The 16577-nt window shown below is 36.7% G+C and overlaps 1 protein-coding gene across 1 annotated transcript in view; it reads left to right on the top strand.

The window, feature by feature from the left end:
- The window catches only part of MIS18BP1 (MIS18 binding protein 1), a 40558-nt gene that overhangs the window by 22906 nt on the left and 1075 nt on the right, over positions 1–16577 (top strand). Inside the window, exons 9-12 of the mRNA XM_068991348.1 lie at positions 4370–4542; positions 5311–5471; positions 6958–7106; positions 12978–13065. Coding sequence (XP_068847449.1) covers positions 4370–4542; positions 5311–5471; positions 6958–7106; positions 12978–13065 — 571 coding nt within the window. The remainder of the gene's footprint in view (positions 1–4369; positions 4543–5310; positions 5472–6957; positions 7107–12977; positions 13066–16577) is intronic.

The following is a 16577-nucleotide window of genomic DNA, read 5'->3' as shown; positions in this document are numbered from 1 at the left end:
AAAGTGGACTGTTCAGTACATATATAGTAAACGTCAGAGCATCCACTAAAAAACTACATAGATATCTTCAAATATATAATAGATAAAATACTTTTTAAAAAAGGCAGAAAAAGAGAAGTAGAAGATGGGGAACAAAGAAAAACAATTGCGTTAATTATGTTAATAATTTAAATGCACCATTTTATAGACAGATTGTCAGAATGAATTTAAAAACACAATCCCACCAGGCTCCTCTGTCCATGGGATTTTCCAGACAAGAGTACTGGAGTGGGGTGCCATTGCCTTCTCCAGTCATATAAAAGAAACACTTCAAATATGACATCGCCAAGTTAAAAGTGAAAGGATAGATAAATACCACGCAAACCCAATAGATAGCTAGAGTGGCTATACTAATACTGATCAGAAATTTCAGTATGAAGAAAATATCAAGGGTAAAGCAAGACATTACAAAATAATAGAAGTGTCATTTCACGAGGAAGGCTTAATCCCAAATGTGTATGCACTGAACAAAAACTCAAAATACAAGAATCAAAATCTGAAAGAACTAAAAGGAAAGTTGTTGTTCAGTTGCTCAGTTGTGTCCAACTCTTTGCGACCCCATGGACTGCAGCAAACCAGGCTTCCCTGTCCTTCAGGAAAGGAAAGTACTGAACTGGAAAGAGCCATATGCACAATTATCGTTGGAGATGTCAGTGTCCTCTTACAGAACTAGTAGACAGGAAATTAGTGAAGGGGTAGGAGAACTGAACAACACTACCAGCCAACTGTACCTAGCTGACATTTTAGAATAGTGTACCTAACAGTAGGGGAAAAAAATGTTCTTTCCAAGGATAGGTGAATTATTCACCAAGATGAACATTTACTAGATCATAAGATAAATCTTAACAAACTGAAAATCACTGAAGTTATACAAAGGGTATTTGTTGGCCATAACTAAATTAAACTACAAATCAATAAAAGAAAAATATTCCAAGTGCTGGGAAAATAAATAACACACCTGTATATAATCCATGGGTCAAAGAGGAGGTCTCAAGGGAAAATATTCTGAACTGAACAAAGAAGAAAATATATCAAAATTTGCAGTGTGAGCCCAGAAGTTCACAAACAACATTATAGATTGATTTTACGTAGCTCATTTCTCTTCCTGATTTTCACAGCCCTGTTTGCATAAAGGCAGTCATGGTACAATCTTAACAGTGAATGAACTGCTAAGTAATAAAAAGGAAACACTATCGATTCTTGCAACCATTTGAATGAATTTCAAAGGTATTATGCTGAGTGAAAAGAGCCAGTCCAAAAGGTTACATATTATATGATTCCATTTATATGATGTTCTGGAAAAGACAGAACTAAAAGAAAATGGATCAGGGATTTCCAGTGGTTATACTGGTGAACCACAAAGAGGTAGGACCAGAAGTTTTTTTTTTTTCCAGTCTGATGGAGCTTGTTTTGTATCTGTAACTATGTATATGTTAAGATTCATAGAACCATTCCCAAAAGGACAATTTTACTATAAACTTAAAATGTTTTATAAGTACCTAGAGTGCATACTATTATAATATTCTGATCTGGAAGACCTGGGCTTGGGTTATGCTTCTTTAGTTTTTTTTCACAACTCTGACCCACAGCCATTTCTTTGAAGTTTCAGTTCAGTTCAGTCGCTCAGTCGTGTCCGACTCTTTGCAACCCCATGAATCGTAGCACGCCAGGCCTCCCTGTCCATCACCAACTCCCAGAGTTCACTCAGACTCACGTCCATTGAGTCAGTGATGCCATCCAGCCATCTCATCCTTGGTTGTCCCCTTCTCCTCCTGCCCCCAATTCCTCCCAGCATCAGAGTCTTTTCTAATGAGTCAACTCTTTCCATGAGGTAGCCAAAGTACTGGACTTTAAGCTTCAGCATCATTCCTTCCAAAGAAATCCCAGGGCTGATCTCCTTCAGAATACACTGGTTGGATCTCCTTGCAGTCCAAGGGACTCTCAAGAGTCTTCTCCAACACCACAGTTCAAAACCATCAATTCTTCGGCGCTCAGCTTTATTCACAGACCAACTCTCACATCCATACATGACCACTGGAAAAACCATAGCCCTGACTAGATGGATCTTTGTTGGCAAAGTAATGTCTCTGCTTTTCAATATGCTGTCTAGGTTGGTCATAACTTTTCTTCCAAGGAGTAAGTGTCTTTGAAGTTTACCAGACTATAAATATGAATTATTTACCATTCCCTAGAAAATCCCATGGATGGAGGAGCCTGGTAGGCTGCAGTCCATGGGATCGCGAAGAGTCAGACATGACTGAGCGACTTCAGTTTCACTTTTCACTTTCATGCATCGGAGAAGGAAATGGCAACCCACTCCAGTGTTCTTGCCTGGAGAATCCCAGGGATGGGGGAGCCTGGTGGGCTGCTGTCTATGGGGTCGCACAGAGTTGGACACGACTGAAGCGACTTAGCAGCAGCAGCCATATGCAGTTTCTTGGTCTTCATTTCTTTACCAATATTGTTGCCTCATTTTCTTCTGTTATATTTTTATCCATCCCTCAAATTTCATCTCACGTGTCACTTCCTCCCTGTAACCTTTCCTTGTTATTACCTCTTCCTACTTTCCACTCAATTAGATGTAATACTTTCTTCTTACAAACAACATAAAGCAATTCTAATGCTGACTTCTCAGCAAAATAATCACATAAGGAGCTTTTGGAAAATGCAAGGACTGTCACCCCAGTTCTTCTGAATTGAAATCTTCAGGGGGAGAGTCTATGGATCTGTTTGCTTATTTTTACTTGCTTCCTTAAATTTTGCTATAAGCTCCTTAAGTGATTCTTACTTGCAGCCCACTACTTTATACCCCTCTATCATGCTTATAGCCTAGGAGGGTAGATAGATACTTAGCAAATAATCCCTGTTAGAAGTTTATGAGAATATTTATCTGGAAAATGACTTTGTTTAGGCAGATACCAGAACTAAGATTTGAAGGATAAGTAAGTATTCAAGCCAAAGATTCAGGATAAGTACATTTTAAATTAAAACCATGTATATAGAGGTAGAAAGTAAGAGGGAATATTTTAAAATACTAAAAGGCCAAAATGACTGGCATATAGAAGGTGAGGGAAGAACAGTAGAGGATGAGAACAGATAGGCAAGGAATAGTATAGGTCCTACTTGGTTTTTATGCTAAGAATGATGAAGTGATTTTTTAAAGAGAAAATGTGCAAAAAAAAAGTAGAGCATTCATTAACAAGCTCAATACTCAGCATTTGTTCTCCTTTTATATATGGAATAAGTGGGATTCTGTAGTTAGATCATATCTATTCACAAAAGTTGACTCTTAAATATTTAGGAATTTTACAAATTGAATGTTAAAGAGTCATTATTAAAAATTATATAAACTAAAAATAAATTTACTAAAAACAAACTCTAAACTCATCACTTCCTAAATATTTTACTATGTTTTATTCTTATCTGTGCGCTTGAAGTTTTTAATGTCTGTCATATCTGTATGGTAGAAATTCTGTATAATTGGTAGCTTGAAATCAGCCACAATAGAAGTATTTACAATATGGAAGTTGACAAACACCACAAACAGGGCTTTTTAACCCCAAAGAACTAGTTAAATTTTTTCCATCATGACACTGCATAGGTTACTTGGTGAGTTAAATAGACCTTTTCTGGCAGAACTATTAATATTAGCCTTAACCACAATATATAAAATCCATTGGGAGTTTGGGAGACAGTAATATGTATACCAGGTTCTAAATAATCATTTGCAATGAAATTTTAGAATGTAACTCAGTTGTTAAATTGGGTAACTACCTTATATTGACTTTGTTTTTTTCTATTTCAATTTTCATTTCCCCCAATTAAGTACTATACATAAAATACTGAGTTCTAGAAATTAAAATAGAGTAAATGCAAGCATAACACTTTTTAGTAAGAGTTTGTAACCTGGAATATATAGAACCTAAGAACTTATCTTCCTGTATACTTAGCACCAGTAAGATTCGTGCATTGGTACAGAAAAGTTAATCATGCTAGAGCCCCTACCTCCTACCCTAAAGATCTAATCATTGCTTAGCTGGACTTAGGAAAATATGTTGAAAGACTGGGCATGCTTTTTCAGGTTTCATAGAATGCAACAGAATTGAAGGCATCTACTAGATACATAAACTCATATCTTCATATTTAGTTCAGTTCAGTCGCTCAGTCAAGTAAGAATTATTAAGTGTAGGGAATACTAACTTCTTCCCAAATAGTTATCTAGAATGATTTTGATAGAATTCCTGATTTAGTGGCATCCCTTTACTTCAATAAAAGGTGACTTTTATTGAGTTGAATTTCTTGTTCTTTAACTGGTTTTGGTCTTCTGTAGTGCTGTTGTATCTCTGCCAAAGCACAAGCCTGGTTTCTGGTCAGCCGTAGCTATGGCTGTAGGTTCTCGATCCGCGGATGAATGCCAGAGGAAGTACATGGAAGATCCCCGAGGAAAACGATTTCAGAAACATGACACCAAGAAAAAGCCAGCCAACCCCAAAGGCAAAAATGGTGACCTTCATAGCAAATAGTTTTTTCCTAGTTCTCAGTATTGATTTCTGATTACTCATTAGATATAATTTATATTTATCCATGTGTCTTCTAATAGGTGGATTTTTTTATAATTTTAAAGCTAGAAACAACTCCAAAGATCATCTGTTTAATTTTTTAAGTCTGACCTAGCTACTTCCTTATATTAACAGTAACCTTAGCAGCCTTGTGCTTTGAGTTTGTTCTAGGAAATCTGCAGTTGGATCCAGAGATTTCAACAACTGGGTTGTTTTTCTGAGTTAAATTTGAGGTCAGTTTGTCAGGGTCCCTTAGTAATTCATAAGAAAACTCGTAAGAATAAGTTTAGTTGTGTAGGCCCCAGGAGTACACATTCCTGGCCAGGTTTATGCCAGAGAAGTCTTAAATGAAGCTTTAGGGAACATTCAGTATCCCTGTCCTAATTCAATAAGGTTTATATTTTAGCAAGACAATAGGGTAGACAACCAGCAAGGGAAATATGAGAGGTAACTTCTCCAGGTAAAGAACCTTTCCAACCTCACCCTGCCTAATCCAAATGTAATTTCTTCCTGAGTATTTTTGTAATCTAATCATATTGCCCAAATCCCAGTATAGAGTCATTTGTTATATAGGAGGCTTGGAAATATTAACCACAGATGCTGAGTTTATTTAATATGAATACACAGTTTAGATTTTGCAAAGGATCTTTACTTTATAGAGCAGTTACTATAAAAGACCAAATCCTTACCAAAATTTTTGCTGATTCTTAAGGCAAGATCGATGATGCTGATAAGAAGGAAACTGTGAAGATAACTGCCAAAGTGGGAACTCTTAAAAGGAAGCAGCAGATGAGAGATTTTCTTGAACAGCTGCCGAAAGATGACCATGATGATTTTTTCAGTGCAACACCTTTGCAGCATCGAAAAATACTGGTAAGAGTCTTAAATGTAGAAATCATTGTTTTCTTTTTATATTGACTTTTGTATCTTTCATTTTTATTTAGGGTTAGTGTTCATCCCTAATATTTAGGCCAAGGACTGATAGCCTCCACAGAAATGTCAGAGTAGAGTACAGGAAGCAGTCTGCCAGTCATGCCGTTCTCCTCAGTGGCCAGGGTCTGCCCTTCAGTGGGGTTCAGAAGTAATGCTGAAAGAACCAAATAGAAAGCCCAGAAAAAGGCCAAGCATATATATTTAAAATTCATATGCAGTGAGGCAGACTTTAAAAGGGGGCGTGACAGGCATAGATTATTACCTACTGCATAGTAAATTCAGAGGAGGGACTACATGGCAGCATAAAATTGACAGATTTGAATGATTGCAAGAATTTTTATACTAATAGAATGAAAAAAATCACATAACTAAAAACTTCAGTGATTGGGATAAAATATTTGCAATATATAAAAACCAATACAGTATTGTAAAATAAAGTAAAAATAAAAATTAAAAAAAAAGTAAGAACTCATTCAGATGTTACTGGAATAATAAAAAGTATCAAGCTCATAGGGGAAAAAAGTAGGCAAGAAAAAAATTCAGAAGGCTCACACTTGGGGTAATTTTTCCATCTACCCATTTCACAATATTGTTAAATTATCCAGTTTTAAAAGGCTGCTTAGTGAGAACTTAGTGACAACATGATCTGGGGCCCCATTTTACCTAGACAGGTTATAAAGGGAAGTATTTTAAGGGAGCCATCTGAGGCTCTTACTGTGTTCTCTGCACAAAAACACTGATCCTTTAGGCATTGTGCCCTTTATATTATTCCTCCCATGTTTTGTCCTAAGTGCAACAGTAGCAGTATTTTAAAAGCAAAAATAATAAAATAGAAACAGAAGCCCACTTTTTCTATGCTTTTAATACAAAGGTAAGTAAAACTTTAATTAAAAGATTAAATTATTTATTGGAAATATATGTACACAAAAAGTTTAATACTGCCTGAGTATCTATTAAGTACCAAGCATAATAGTAAATCAGTTATACTTTTGCTTTGCTCTGTCTGTGCAGAGGTCAGTATACTTGGCCCACAGGCCGGATCTGGCATATCAGCTCTTTTTATAAACAGTATTTTACTGGACCACAGACATGTTGGCTGTGGTAGCTTTCCTGCTTCAGCAGTGGAATTGAGCAGTGGGACAAAGACCATAAAACCTAAAATATTTTCTGACTCTACAGAAAATATTTGCTGACCTTTGACCTATGCAATACTAGAAATGTGTGTCCTTTCCATTTTACACAATAGAAACTAAGTTTTTTAGAGACCAAGGCTCTGTTCTCTACCTACTAATATTTTAGTTATTTATCTCAGTTGTGAAATTATAAGAAGGAAAATAACATAATCCCTTCCCTCAAAAAACAATTTGTGATAATGAGGAATTCCATTTTTAGGGGTGCCTGTTGGTAATACATATTTGCTTTTTAGTTACCAAGTTTCCAGGACAGTCAAGAAGGGGAGGATATTCTGCCAAATATGGACAGAAATCCAACAACTCCGTCATCAGTAATCTTTCCACTGGCAAAAACTCCTCAGTGTCATCATGTCACGCCTAGCATGCTAGACTCTATAAACAGGTATGTATTTGTACATATGGTACTGAAATTCTCTCCATCAGCTTTTAACATCCCATGAGTTGAAGACAGCAGATATCAGTAATTAGAGAAGTCATCATTATTTTTAAAAAAAAAACAAGAAAGAATGGTTCCTAGAGGTCAAAGATGGATAGTTCCTGCAAGTATAGGTGTTTTCTGTATTGTCAGTACACAGTTCACACTCTATATTAGGATAAATTCCAAATGGGTCAAAGTTTGGCATGTAAAAATTAAACTATAAAATATATCTTTAGAAGACTGTGGAGAATTATTTCATAATCTTAGAAGTCCCAGAAGCCACTAACAAAAAGTATGATAAAGTCAACCTTATAAAGTTTTAGTTGGTACCAACCATCATAAATAGTCAAAAGACAAATGAGAATCTGAGAAAAGAATTTTTGGAACTTATAATTTTAAAAAGAGAATTTATGGGAACTTACCACAGGAAAAAAGGCTAACTTCCCTGTTATAACACTCCTACAAATTAACAAGAAAAGGAAAGCAATTCTCACATATTACTAGTGAAAAGGTAAATTAGTTCAATCCCTGAAAGTGGTACTTTGTTGATATCTATCAAAGTTATAAATTCATATACTCTCTGACCTAGCAGTCCTACCTCTAGAATTGTGATTGTACAGCTAATTTGTTGCAGTATTGCTTATAATGACAAAAGGCTGGAAAGAACTCAAATGTCCATCAATTAGGGACCAATCAAATTTTGCTACATTATGTAGCCATAGAAATTAATGAGAAATGCTTTATGTACTTATGGTAAGAGATATATTAAATGAAAAAAGGGGGACTTCCCTGGCAGTCCAATGGTCAGGACTCCACAACTCCCAGTGCAGGGGGCATGAGTTTGACCTCTTGTGGGAGAATTAAGATCCGCATGCCGCAAGCACAGCCGAAAAATAAATAAATGAATGAAAACCGTTAGATGTAGTTAATGTGTTATCATTTGTGTCAATAGGGGCTCTGTGTGTGTGTATCCTTGTATGTATATGTGTTTATACACACACATAATTGCTTTTATTTGATCAAATATCTCTTAAAGGATACATAGGCAACTGAAAACATTGGTGATCTTTCAGGAGACGAACTAAGATAACTTGGGACAAAAACAAAGACTTTTAATTCCACACTATGTGAATATAAACATTATTTTGAAATATAAATCAATCAAATAACGTGGGGGGGAAAATGGAAAATGGTAAGGCAGGCTGAAAATAGACTGTTCATTTGGCAGTTCAGCAGGCCAGCACTAATCTTGATAAGAGCAGTTTTCATGGGGTATGAGAGAGTGAAGCCATATGATCAAAACTGGGAGGAAAAAAAACCATCAGTATTCTCATGAAGCTTAGTGAAAATTTGAATTTGCATTTACTCAGCAAAAACAATTTTTCCTAGCAATCCAGAAATTATTTTTTGTTTATTTTTAAATAAGTATTTACAAGTGAAAGTATATTAAGCATATAATTTTTTAAAATACTTTAGAATTTTATTTTATTGAAGTATAGTTGATTTACAGTGAGGTCATTTTCTTCTGTATAGCAAAGTGGCTCAATTTTATATATATATATATATATTTTTTTTTTTTAATATTCTTTTCTATTATGGTTTATCACTGGATATTGAATATGGTTCCCTGTGCTATACACTAGGACCTTGTTATTTATCCAGTCTCTATATAATAGTTTCCATCTGCTAATTCCAAACTCTTAATCCATTTCCCTCCCAATCCTCTCTCCCACTTGGCAACCACAAGTCTGTTCTCTGAGTCTCTTTCTGTTTTATAGATAGGTTCATTTGCGTCATAGATTCCACATAGATAGGTTCATTTGCGTCATAGATTCCACATAGATAGGTTCATTTGCGTCATAGATTCCACACATAAGTGATCTCATGTGGTATTTGTCTTTCTCTGTCTGACTTCACTTAGTATGAGAATCTCTAGGTCCATCCATGTTGCTGCAAATGGGACTATTTCATGCTTCTTTTTATAGCTGAGTAAGTCAAATACTACTTATGTATGTACCATATCTTTTTTAATTCATTCATCTGTCAACTGACATTTAGGTTGCTTCCATGTTTTGGCTATTGTGAATAGTGCTGCTATGAACATAGGGGGTGTATGTATCTTTTTGAATTATAATTTTGTCTGGATATATGCCCAGGAGTGGAATTGCTGGATCATATGGCAACTCTTTTCAGTTTCTTGAGGAACCCCTATATGTTCTCCATAGTGGCTGTACCAGTTTACATTCCTACCAACAGTGCAGGAGGATCCCCTTTTCTGCACCTTCTCTCCACCACTTATTTGTAGATTTTTAAACGATGGTCGTTCTGACCAGTGTGAGGTAGTGCTCACTGTAGTTTTGATTTGCATTTCTCTAACAACTAGTGAGGCTGAGCCTTTTTTCATGTGCCTGCTTTCCATGTGTATGTCTTCTTTGGAAAAATGTCTCTTTAGGTCATCTGTCCATTTTTTGATTGGGTTGTTTTGTTTTTACCTTGTTGAGTTGTATGAGCTCTTTGTATATTTTGGAAATTAACCCTTGTTGGTCACACCATCTGCAGATATTTTCTCCCAGTCTGTAGGTGGTCTTTTCGTTTTATTGATGGTTTCCTTTGCTGTACCAAAACTTGTAAGTTTGATTAGGTCCTATTTGTTTAACTTTGTTTTTATTTCTATTGCCTTGGGAAACTGATCTAAGAAAATATGGTACAATTTATGTCAGAGAATGTTTTGCCTATGTTCTCTTCTAGGAGTTTTATGGTGTTATGTCTTTTAAGTCCTCGAGCCATATTTTTATGCATGGTGTGAGGGTGTGTTCTGACTTGATTTACATATAGCTGTCCAACTTTAACATCACTTATTGAAGAGAATGTCTTTTTTCCATTGTATAATCTTGCCTCCTTTGTCAAAGATTAATTGACCATAGGTGTGTGAGTTAATTTGTGTGGTGCGTATGATTTTGGACAGATTTTGGTAAGAACTTTGGCCAAATCATTAGCTTTAAAATATTCATTCCTTTGACCCTTGAATTTTATTTATAAGGAAATATGAGGTTGGGCAACTATGAGCATTTACTTGTATGAACAAAGATGTTCATCACAAAACAATACTGAAATTTTGAAACTGACCTAACAGTCCAATAATAAGGAAAGTTAAGAAATTAGGACTTGTCCATATAATAGAATAACATGTAACAATTTAAAATGATGTCTTCAGTACAGATAGCGAACAAACACATGAAAAGATGCTCAACGTCTAGTTATTAGAGAATGCAAGAGTACAATGAGATATCACATCATACCAGTCAGAATGTCCATCATTAAAAATCTACAGACAGTAAATGCTGGAAAGGATGTGGAGAAAAGGGAACCCTCTTGCACTGTTGGTGGGAATGTAAATTGATACAGCCACTATGGAGAATAATATGGAGATTTCTTAAAAAAACTAAAAATTGAGGGACTTCCCTGGCACTCCAGTAGTGAAGACTCTGAGTTCCCAATGCAGAGGGCACAGGTTCGATTCCTGGTCAGGGAACTAAGATCCCACATGGCTGCATGGGGCAGCCAAATAAAAAAAAAAACCCTAAAAACTGAAACTACCATGTGGCTCAGCAATCCCACTACTGAGCATATACCCAGAGAAAACCATAACCCAAGTAGACACATGCACCCCAGTGTTCACTGCAGCATTCTTCACAGAGGCTGGGACATGGAGACAACTTAAATGTCCATCAACAGAGTGGATAAAGACGTGACATATATATACGGTGGAATATCACCATAGAGGGAATGAAATTGGGCCATTTATAGAGACAAGGACAGACCTAGAGACTGTCATACAGAGTGAAGTAAGTCAGAGAAAAGCAAATATTGTATGTTAATGCATAAATATGGGATCTGAAAAAATTGGCCGAGACCAGCAGTTCCCAACAGTTTTGGCACCAGGGGCCAGTTTTGTGGAAGACCGTTTTCCATGGACCTGGTAGGGTGGGTGGAGGGTGGAATGGTTCAGGTTTGATGTGAGCAATGGGGAACCGCAGTGAAGCCTGACTTACTTAGCAGTCCTTCACCTCCTTCTGTGCAGCTTGGTTCCTAACAGGTCATGGACCATTACAAGTCCCAGGCCCTCTGCCTGGGGAACTCCTGATACAGATGGGTCTCATTTACAAAGTGAAATAGAGACACAGATGTAAAGAACAAACATGGATACCAAGGGGGGAGGGTGGTGGGATGAATTGGGAGACTAGGATTGACATATATACATTGATACTATGTGTAAAATAGAGAGCTAATCAGAAACTACACTACAGTACAGAGAACTCTACTCAGTGCTCTGTGGTGACCTAAGTGGGAAGGAAATCCAAAAAAGAGGGGGCGTGTGTGTATGGGTGTGTGTGTGTATAGCTGATTCACTTTGCTGTGCAGTAAAAACTAACACATTGTAAAGCAACTATGCTCCAATAAAGGTTTAAAAGGATTAAATAACGCTTTCAATAAACTTTAATGATACAGAATAATGTTCAGTGAATAATTTTTAAGAGCTAAGAAATAAAACTACATTACCTACAGTATGATCCTAGTTTTGTAACATGTATTCATAGGAGATAGGAAATTGCTTAACCAAAAACACTAGCCATTATCTGTAGATGGTAGGATTACACTGTGGTGGATTATGATAGTTTTTTTTTTTAACATGTATCACTTTCACAATGATAGAAAATGGCTTTTTTTCCTTATAGAGCACAAGATGGACTCATACCAATAATATATTTTGCAAAACTTTATTTTTAAAAAACGAGTTTCCTAGACCTCTTTAATCTCTAGACTTCACCGACTCTAGTAGTTAGCTTCCTTTTCATAACAATTTTAAGCTATGCAACAGTATTTTTTTTTATCACTCCCAAAGTATCTGTACCGGACAGTAGTTTTATGAGGTGCTGATCCTGAACAACTGGCTAGGCTCATTCACGCACTGTGCAGCAGTGCTTGTGGTTCACATTGATATCTTAATATACATCACAGATTTACAGATTTCTTACAGTCATACCTTTAAGCTGCCAAATAGTCATAAAAGAATGGATAGTCAATCATAAAGGAACTTGATGCCTAGAGAGAAAATCTGTCCTGAGTAATTGTTGGGGAAACTAAGAATCTATGTAGCTTCAGTTTTCATCTGTAAATTATGAGTCAGGTAGGTGTATTTGCTAAGGATGAGAAGGGAAAAGAGGTAAGGTTAAAAAAAATATTTTTTTAAAGTCTTAGTTGGTATAAAAAACATGTAACGATGTAGAAATAAAAGGCTTATGAGCCAAACTGAATCTCAACACAGTTGGAAGGCATAAATTAATGGAGAGTTTTCATCACCATGCATATCCTTAAAGTGATAACTTTTAAGATTCAACCTGGATAGGGAAGGAAGACATGAACGAGAAAGGAGTAAAAGGTATAACAAAAGGGAATCAATGGACAAGATGTCTTAGTGAGTTTTAGAAAAGACAGGCAGCAAGATAGAGACTGGGAAGAACAGATGGGACAATGGACAATGAGTAAACTATCATTTTTCAGAACAGTCTTACAGGGTTGAAGCATTTTGTCCATCTCCATTGGTACACAATTGTCTTTTTAATTTTAATTGGAGGTTAATCACTTTACAATATTGTATTGGTTTTGCCATACATCAACATGAATCCGCCACGGGTATACATGTGTTAAAATGGAACATAAAATATACTTTTAACGTACGGAAACATTTTAAATTAATTTTGTCAATTGCTGTTCAATCTGTGGATTAAAGTATGGTGATTAATGTTGATTTGAAATTACTTTATATTTAAACAGGAATGATTGTGATAAATATGTTTTTCGTATGCAAAAAGCCCATAAAAGTAAAGGTGGCACTACCTGGGGCAATATCAAGAAAAAGACGGTAAGTATTTTTGTTGGGGCTTCCCAGTACCTAAGCTGTAAAGAATGTGCCTGCAATGCAGGAAACACAGGAGACGTACGTTAGATCCCTGGGTTGGGAAGATCCCCTGGAGGAGGGCATGGCAACCCGCTCCAGTATTCTTGCCTGGAGAATCAATCCATGGACAGAGGAGCCTGGCGGGCTATGGTCCATTGGGGTTGCAAAGAGTTGGACTTGACTGAAATGACTGAGCATGCTTGCATCTGTTGAACAACTATAATACCTCGCAAATTGCTGGAGTTATAAGTTATGTAATAACCCCTGCCTTCACGTTGCTTATAGCCTAATAGAAGTAAATTAGAGTATGAGGCTATGAGTGAGGTAAGCATGTAAGTGCTATAGGATTATAGATGGCAGTTCATAGACTGGAGCATTTGAGTAAGGTGAGAATTTTCATTTGAGGAGTCAGGCAGGGTGGGAGAAATATAGGTTAGAGAAGGACATTTCAGGCAAGACACAGAAGAGTAATATCTATTCAGTGATTGTGGAATAATCCATACTGATTGAGTTATGATTGTCATGCAACAAGAAATTTCATTAGATACTCTAGATTTCAAAATTTTTTCAGATTCAGCTACTTGATTTGACGTGTATGTGTGTATTGTATTTCAATATTTAAAATCTAATTACAGAAAAATGTTAACTCAATATTGCCTTTGAGTGATCTAAATTCTAATTTCTCATTTAATTTGAATAACTTATATCCAGATAAAACTGTAAGTATTCAGGAACAGCTAATTCACTTCAGATTCCCTCAAAGTAAACAGCCAGTCTTAGAGAATGATAACGTATGGGGTAAAAGGAGACTACTTCATTCCCTGAGGGTGTATTCCTTCAAGCCATGTTACGGCCATCTTTTTTTTCCCCCTCACCCTTGTTGAAGTATTTATATAGCACCACCTGCTAGAGTATAGTTCCTCTCAGAGTCTCTAAACTGAAACTTTGGGATTAGCTAACCAGATCTAATCTTTATAGGCTTTATTTGTCCACAGGAAATGGTAGATACCTCTGGGAACCTTCGTTTAAAATCAGCCTGGAGACTGAATTCTTCAAAAGAAACTTCTACTCTGCAATTGAAAATGTGGGCAAACTCCCTCTCAGTGTTTCTTGAGTCCCTTTTTCCAACTCCACATTCCTTACAGGAATGAAATTTTGGCTTCATTTATAGCCACTAGGTCAGGATAGAGCAAAGGGTTTAGTATTAAAAGTTCTGATTTCAAAGTCTGACTCCATACCAGGTTTATGACAAGGCAAGCTACTTGAGCTTTCCAGTCTCATTAACATATGATGTGGGGATAATGATATCATCATATCATTTAGGATCTCCACTGCCTTGTTGATTTTCTGTGTTGAAGATCTGTCCATTGATTTAAGTGGGGTGTTAAAGTCTCCTCCTATCATTGTATTCCCGTCAGTTTTCTCTTTATGTCTGTGTTCACTCGCGAAGTCGTGTCCGATTCTGCAGCCCCATGGACTGCAGCACGCCAGGCCTCCCTGCCCTTCACTGTCCCCCAGGGTTTGCTCTAACTCAAGTCCATTGAGTCGGTGATGCCATCCAACCATCTCATCTTCTGTCGCCCCCTTCTGCTCCTGTCCTCAATCTTTCCCAGCATCAGGGCCCTTTCCAGTGAGTCAGTTCTTTGCATCAGGTGACAAAATATTGGAGCTTCAGCTTCAGCATCAGTCCTTCCAATGAATAATCAGGGTTGATTTCCTTTAGGATTGACTGGTTTCATCTTGCTGTCCAAGGGACTCTCAAGAGTCTTTCCAGCCCACAGTTCAAAAGCATCAATTCTTCGGCACTCGGCCTTTATTGTCCAACTCTCACATCCATACCTGACTACTGGAAAAACCATAGCTTTGATTATACGGATCTTTGTCAGCAAAGGGATGTCTCTGCTCTATTAGTATGTTTTATGCATCTGGATGCTCCTCTATTGGGTGCATATGTGTTGATGACTGTAATATCCTCTTGTATTGTAATGATCCTTTTGTCATTACAATAGCTCTAGTAGCTTGCCTTCTTTATCTTTCTTTATAGCCTTTGTTTTAAAGTCTACTTTGTCTGATAGAATATCGCTCCCCCCTTCACATTTCCATTTCATGAAATGTCCTATGTGCCCTAAAGTGGGTCCTCCCGTAGGCAGCATGCTGTAGGTTCTTTTTTCATCCAATCTGCCACTCTGTTTTTAAAAATTATTTATTTTAATTGGAGAAAAATTACAATATTGTGATGGCTTCTGCCATACATTGACATGAATCAGCGTGGGTGCACTTGTTTTTTGACTGGAACGTTTAGTGCATTTACATTTAAGGTAATTACTGATAGATACATTGATTACCATTTTAAACCTTATTTACCTGTTGATTTTGTACTATATTTGTCCATTTTTGTTTTCCCTTTTGTAGTTTGATGGCTTTCTTTCATATTATGTTTGTGTTCTCTTGTTGGTTTTTATGAATCTGTTGTATGTTTTTGCTTTGTGGTTACCTTGTTTTTCAAGTGTATTAACTCCTTCCTGTATCCACTTGGTTTGGTGCTGCTAAGTCGCTTCAGTCGTGTCCAACTCTGTGTGTCCCCATAGACGACAGCCCACCAGGCTCCCCCATCCCTGGGATTCTCCAGGCAAGAATACTGGAGTGGGTTACCATTTCCTTCTCCAAGGCATGAAAGTGAAAAGTGATAGTGAAGTTGCTCAGTCATGTCCGACTCTTAGTGACCTCATGGACTGCAGCCTACCAGGCTCCTCCATCCACGGATTTTCCAGGCAAGAGTACTGGAGTGGGGTGCCATTGCCTTCTCCGTCCACTTGGTTTAGACTGGTAGTAATATAGGCTCAAACATATTCTGCAGGAAAAAATGTACATTTTCTTACTCTCCTCACCTACATTTTATGATTTGGATGTCCTCTTTTACATCTTCATATTCATTCTTTTGCTGTTTATTGTGGTTATCATTGCTTTAATGAATTTTTTTCATTTTTAAAAAAAATCTGTGTCCTGGCTTATTTACTTTCCAGTTGTGATTTTCTCTTTCCTGTAGATTCTTACTTTTCTGTTTGGAAAAGAACTTTCAATATTTCCTTTAGGATAGGTTTAGCATTGCTGTAGTGTTTCAGTTTTTGCTTGTCTGTGAAATTCTTAACCTCTCCTTCTATTCTGAATTATATCCTTGCTGGGTAGAATATCCTAGTTTGCAGATTTTCCTGTCAGGACTTTGATTATATCTTGCCACTTCTGTCTGGCCTGTGCTGTCATATTTTCTTTTTTATCCTATTCCTTTTCATTTTTTAAAGATAGCCATGGCCAACGGTTTAAAAGGTACGGTGTTCATAAGCCTGCATTATATACTTGAAGCTTGTCATATATGTCGAATTACTATTTTAGCCAGGAATTTAAAGTACAGAGAACTCAAATTTTGCTAGTGTTATGGAATGGAATAAGTATTCAGTTGATTTTGGCAACTTTCAGGT

This window comes from Capricornis sumatraensis, chromosome 19 (genome assembly GCF_032405125.1).
Source record: "Capricornis sumatraensis isolate serow.1 chromosome 19, serow.2, whole genome shotgun sequence".
NCBI classification, from domain to species: domain Eukaryota; kingdom Metazoa; phylum Chordata; class Mammalia; order Artiodactyla; family Bovidae; genus Capricornis; species Capricornis sumatraensis.
The sequence above is the reverse complement of the archived record's forward strand: the minus strand, read 5'-3'. Positions and strand labels throughout refer to the sequence as shown.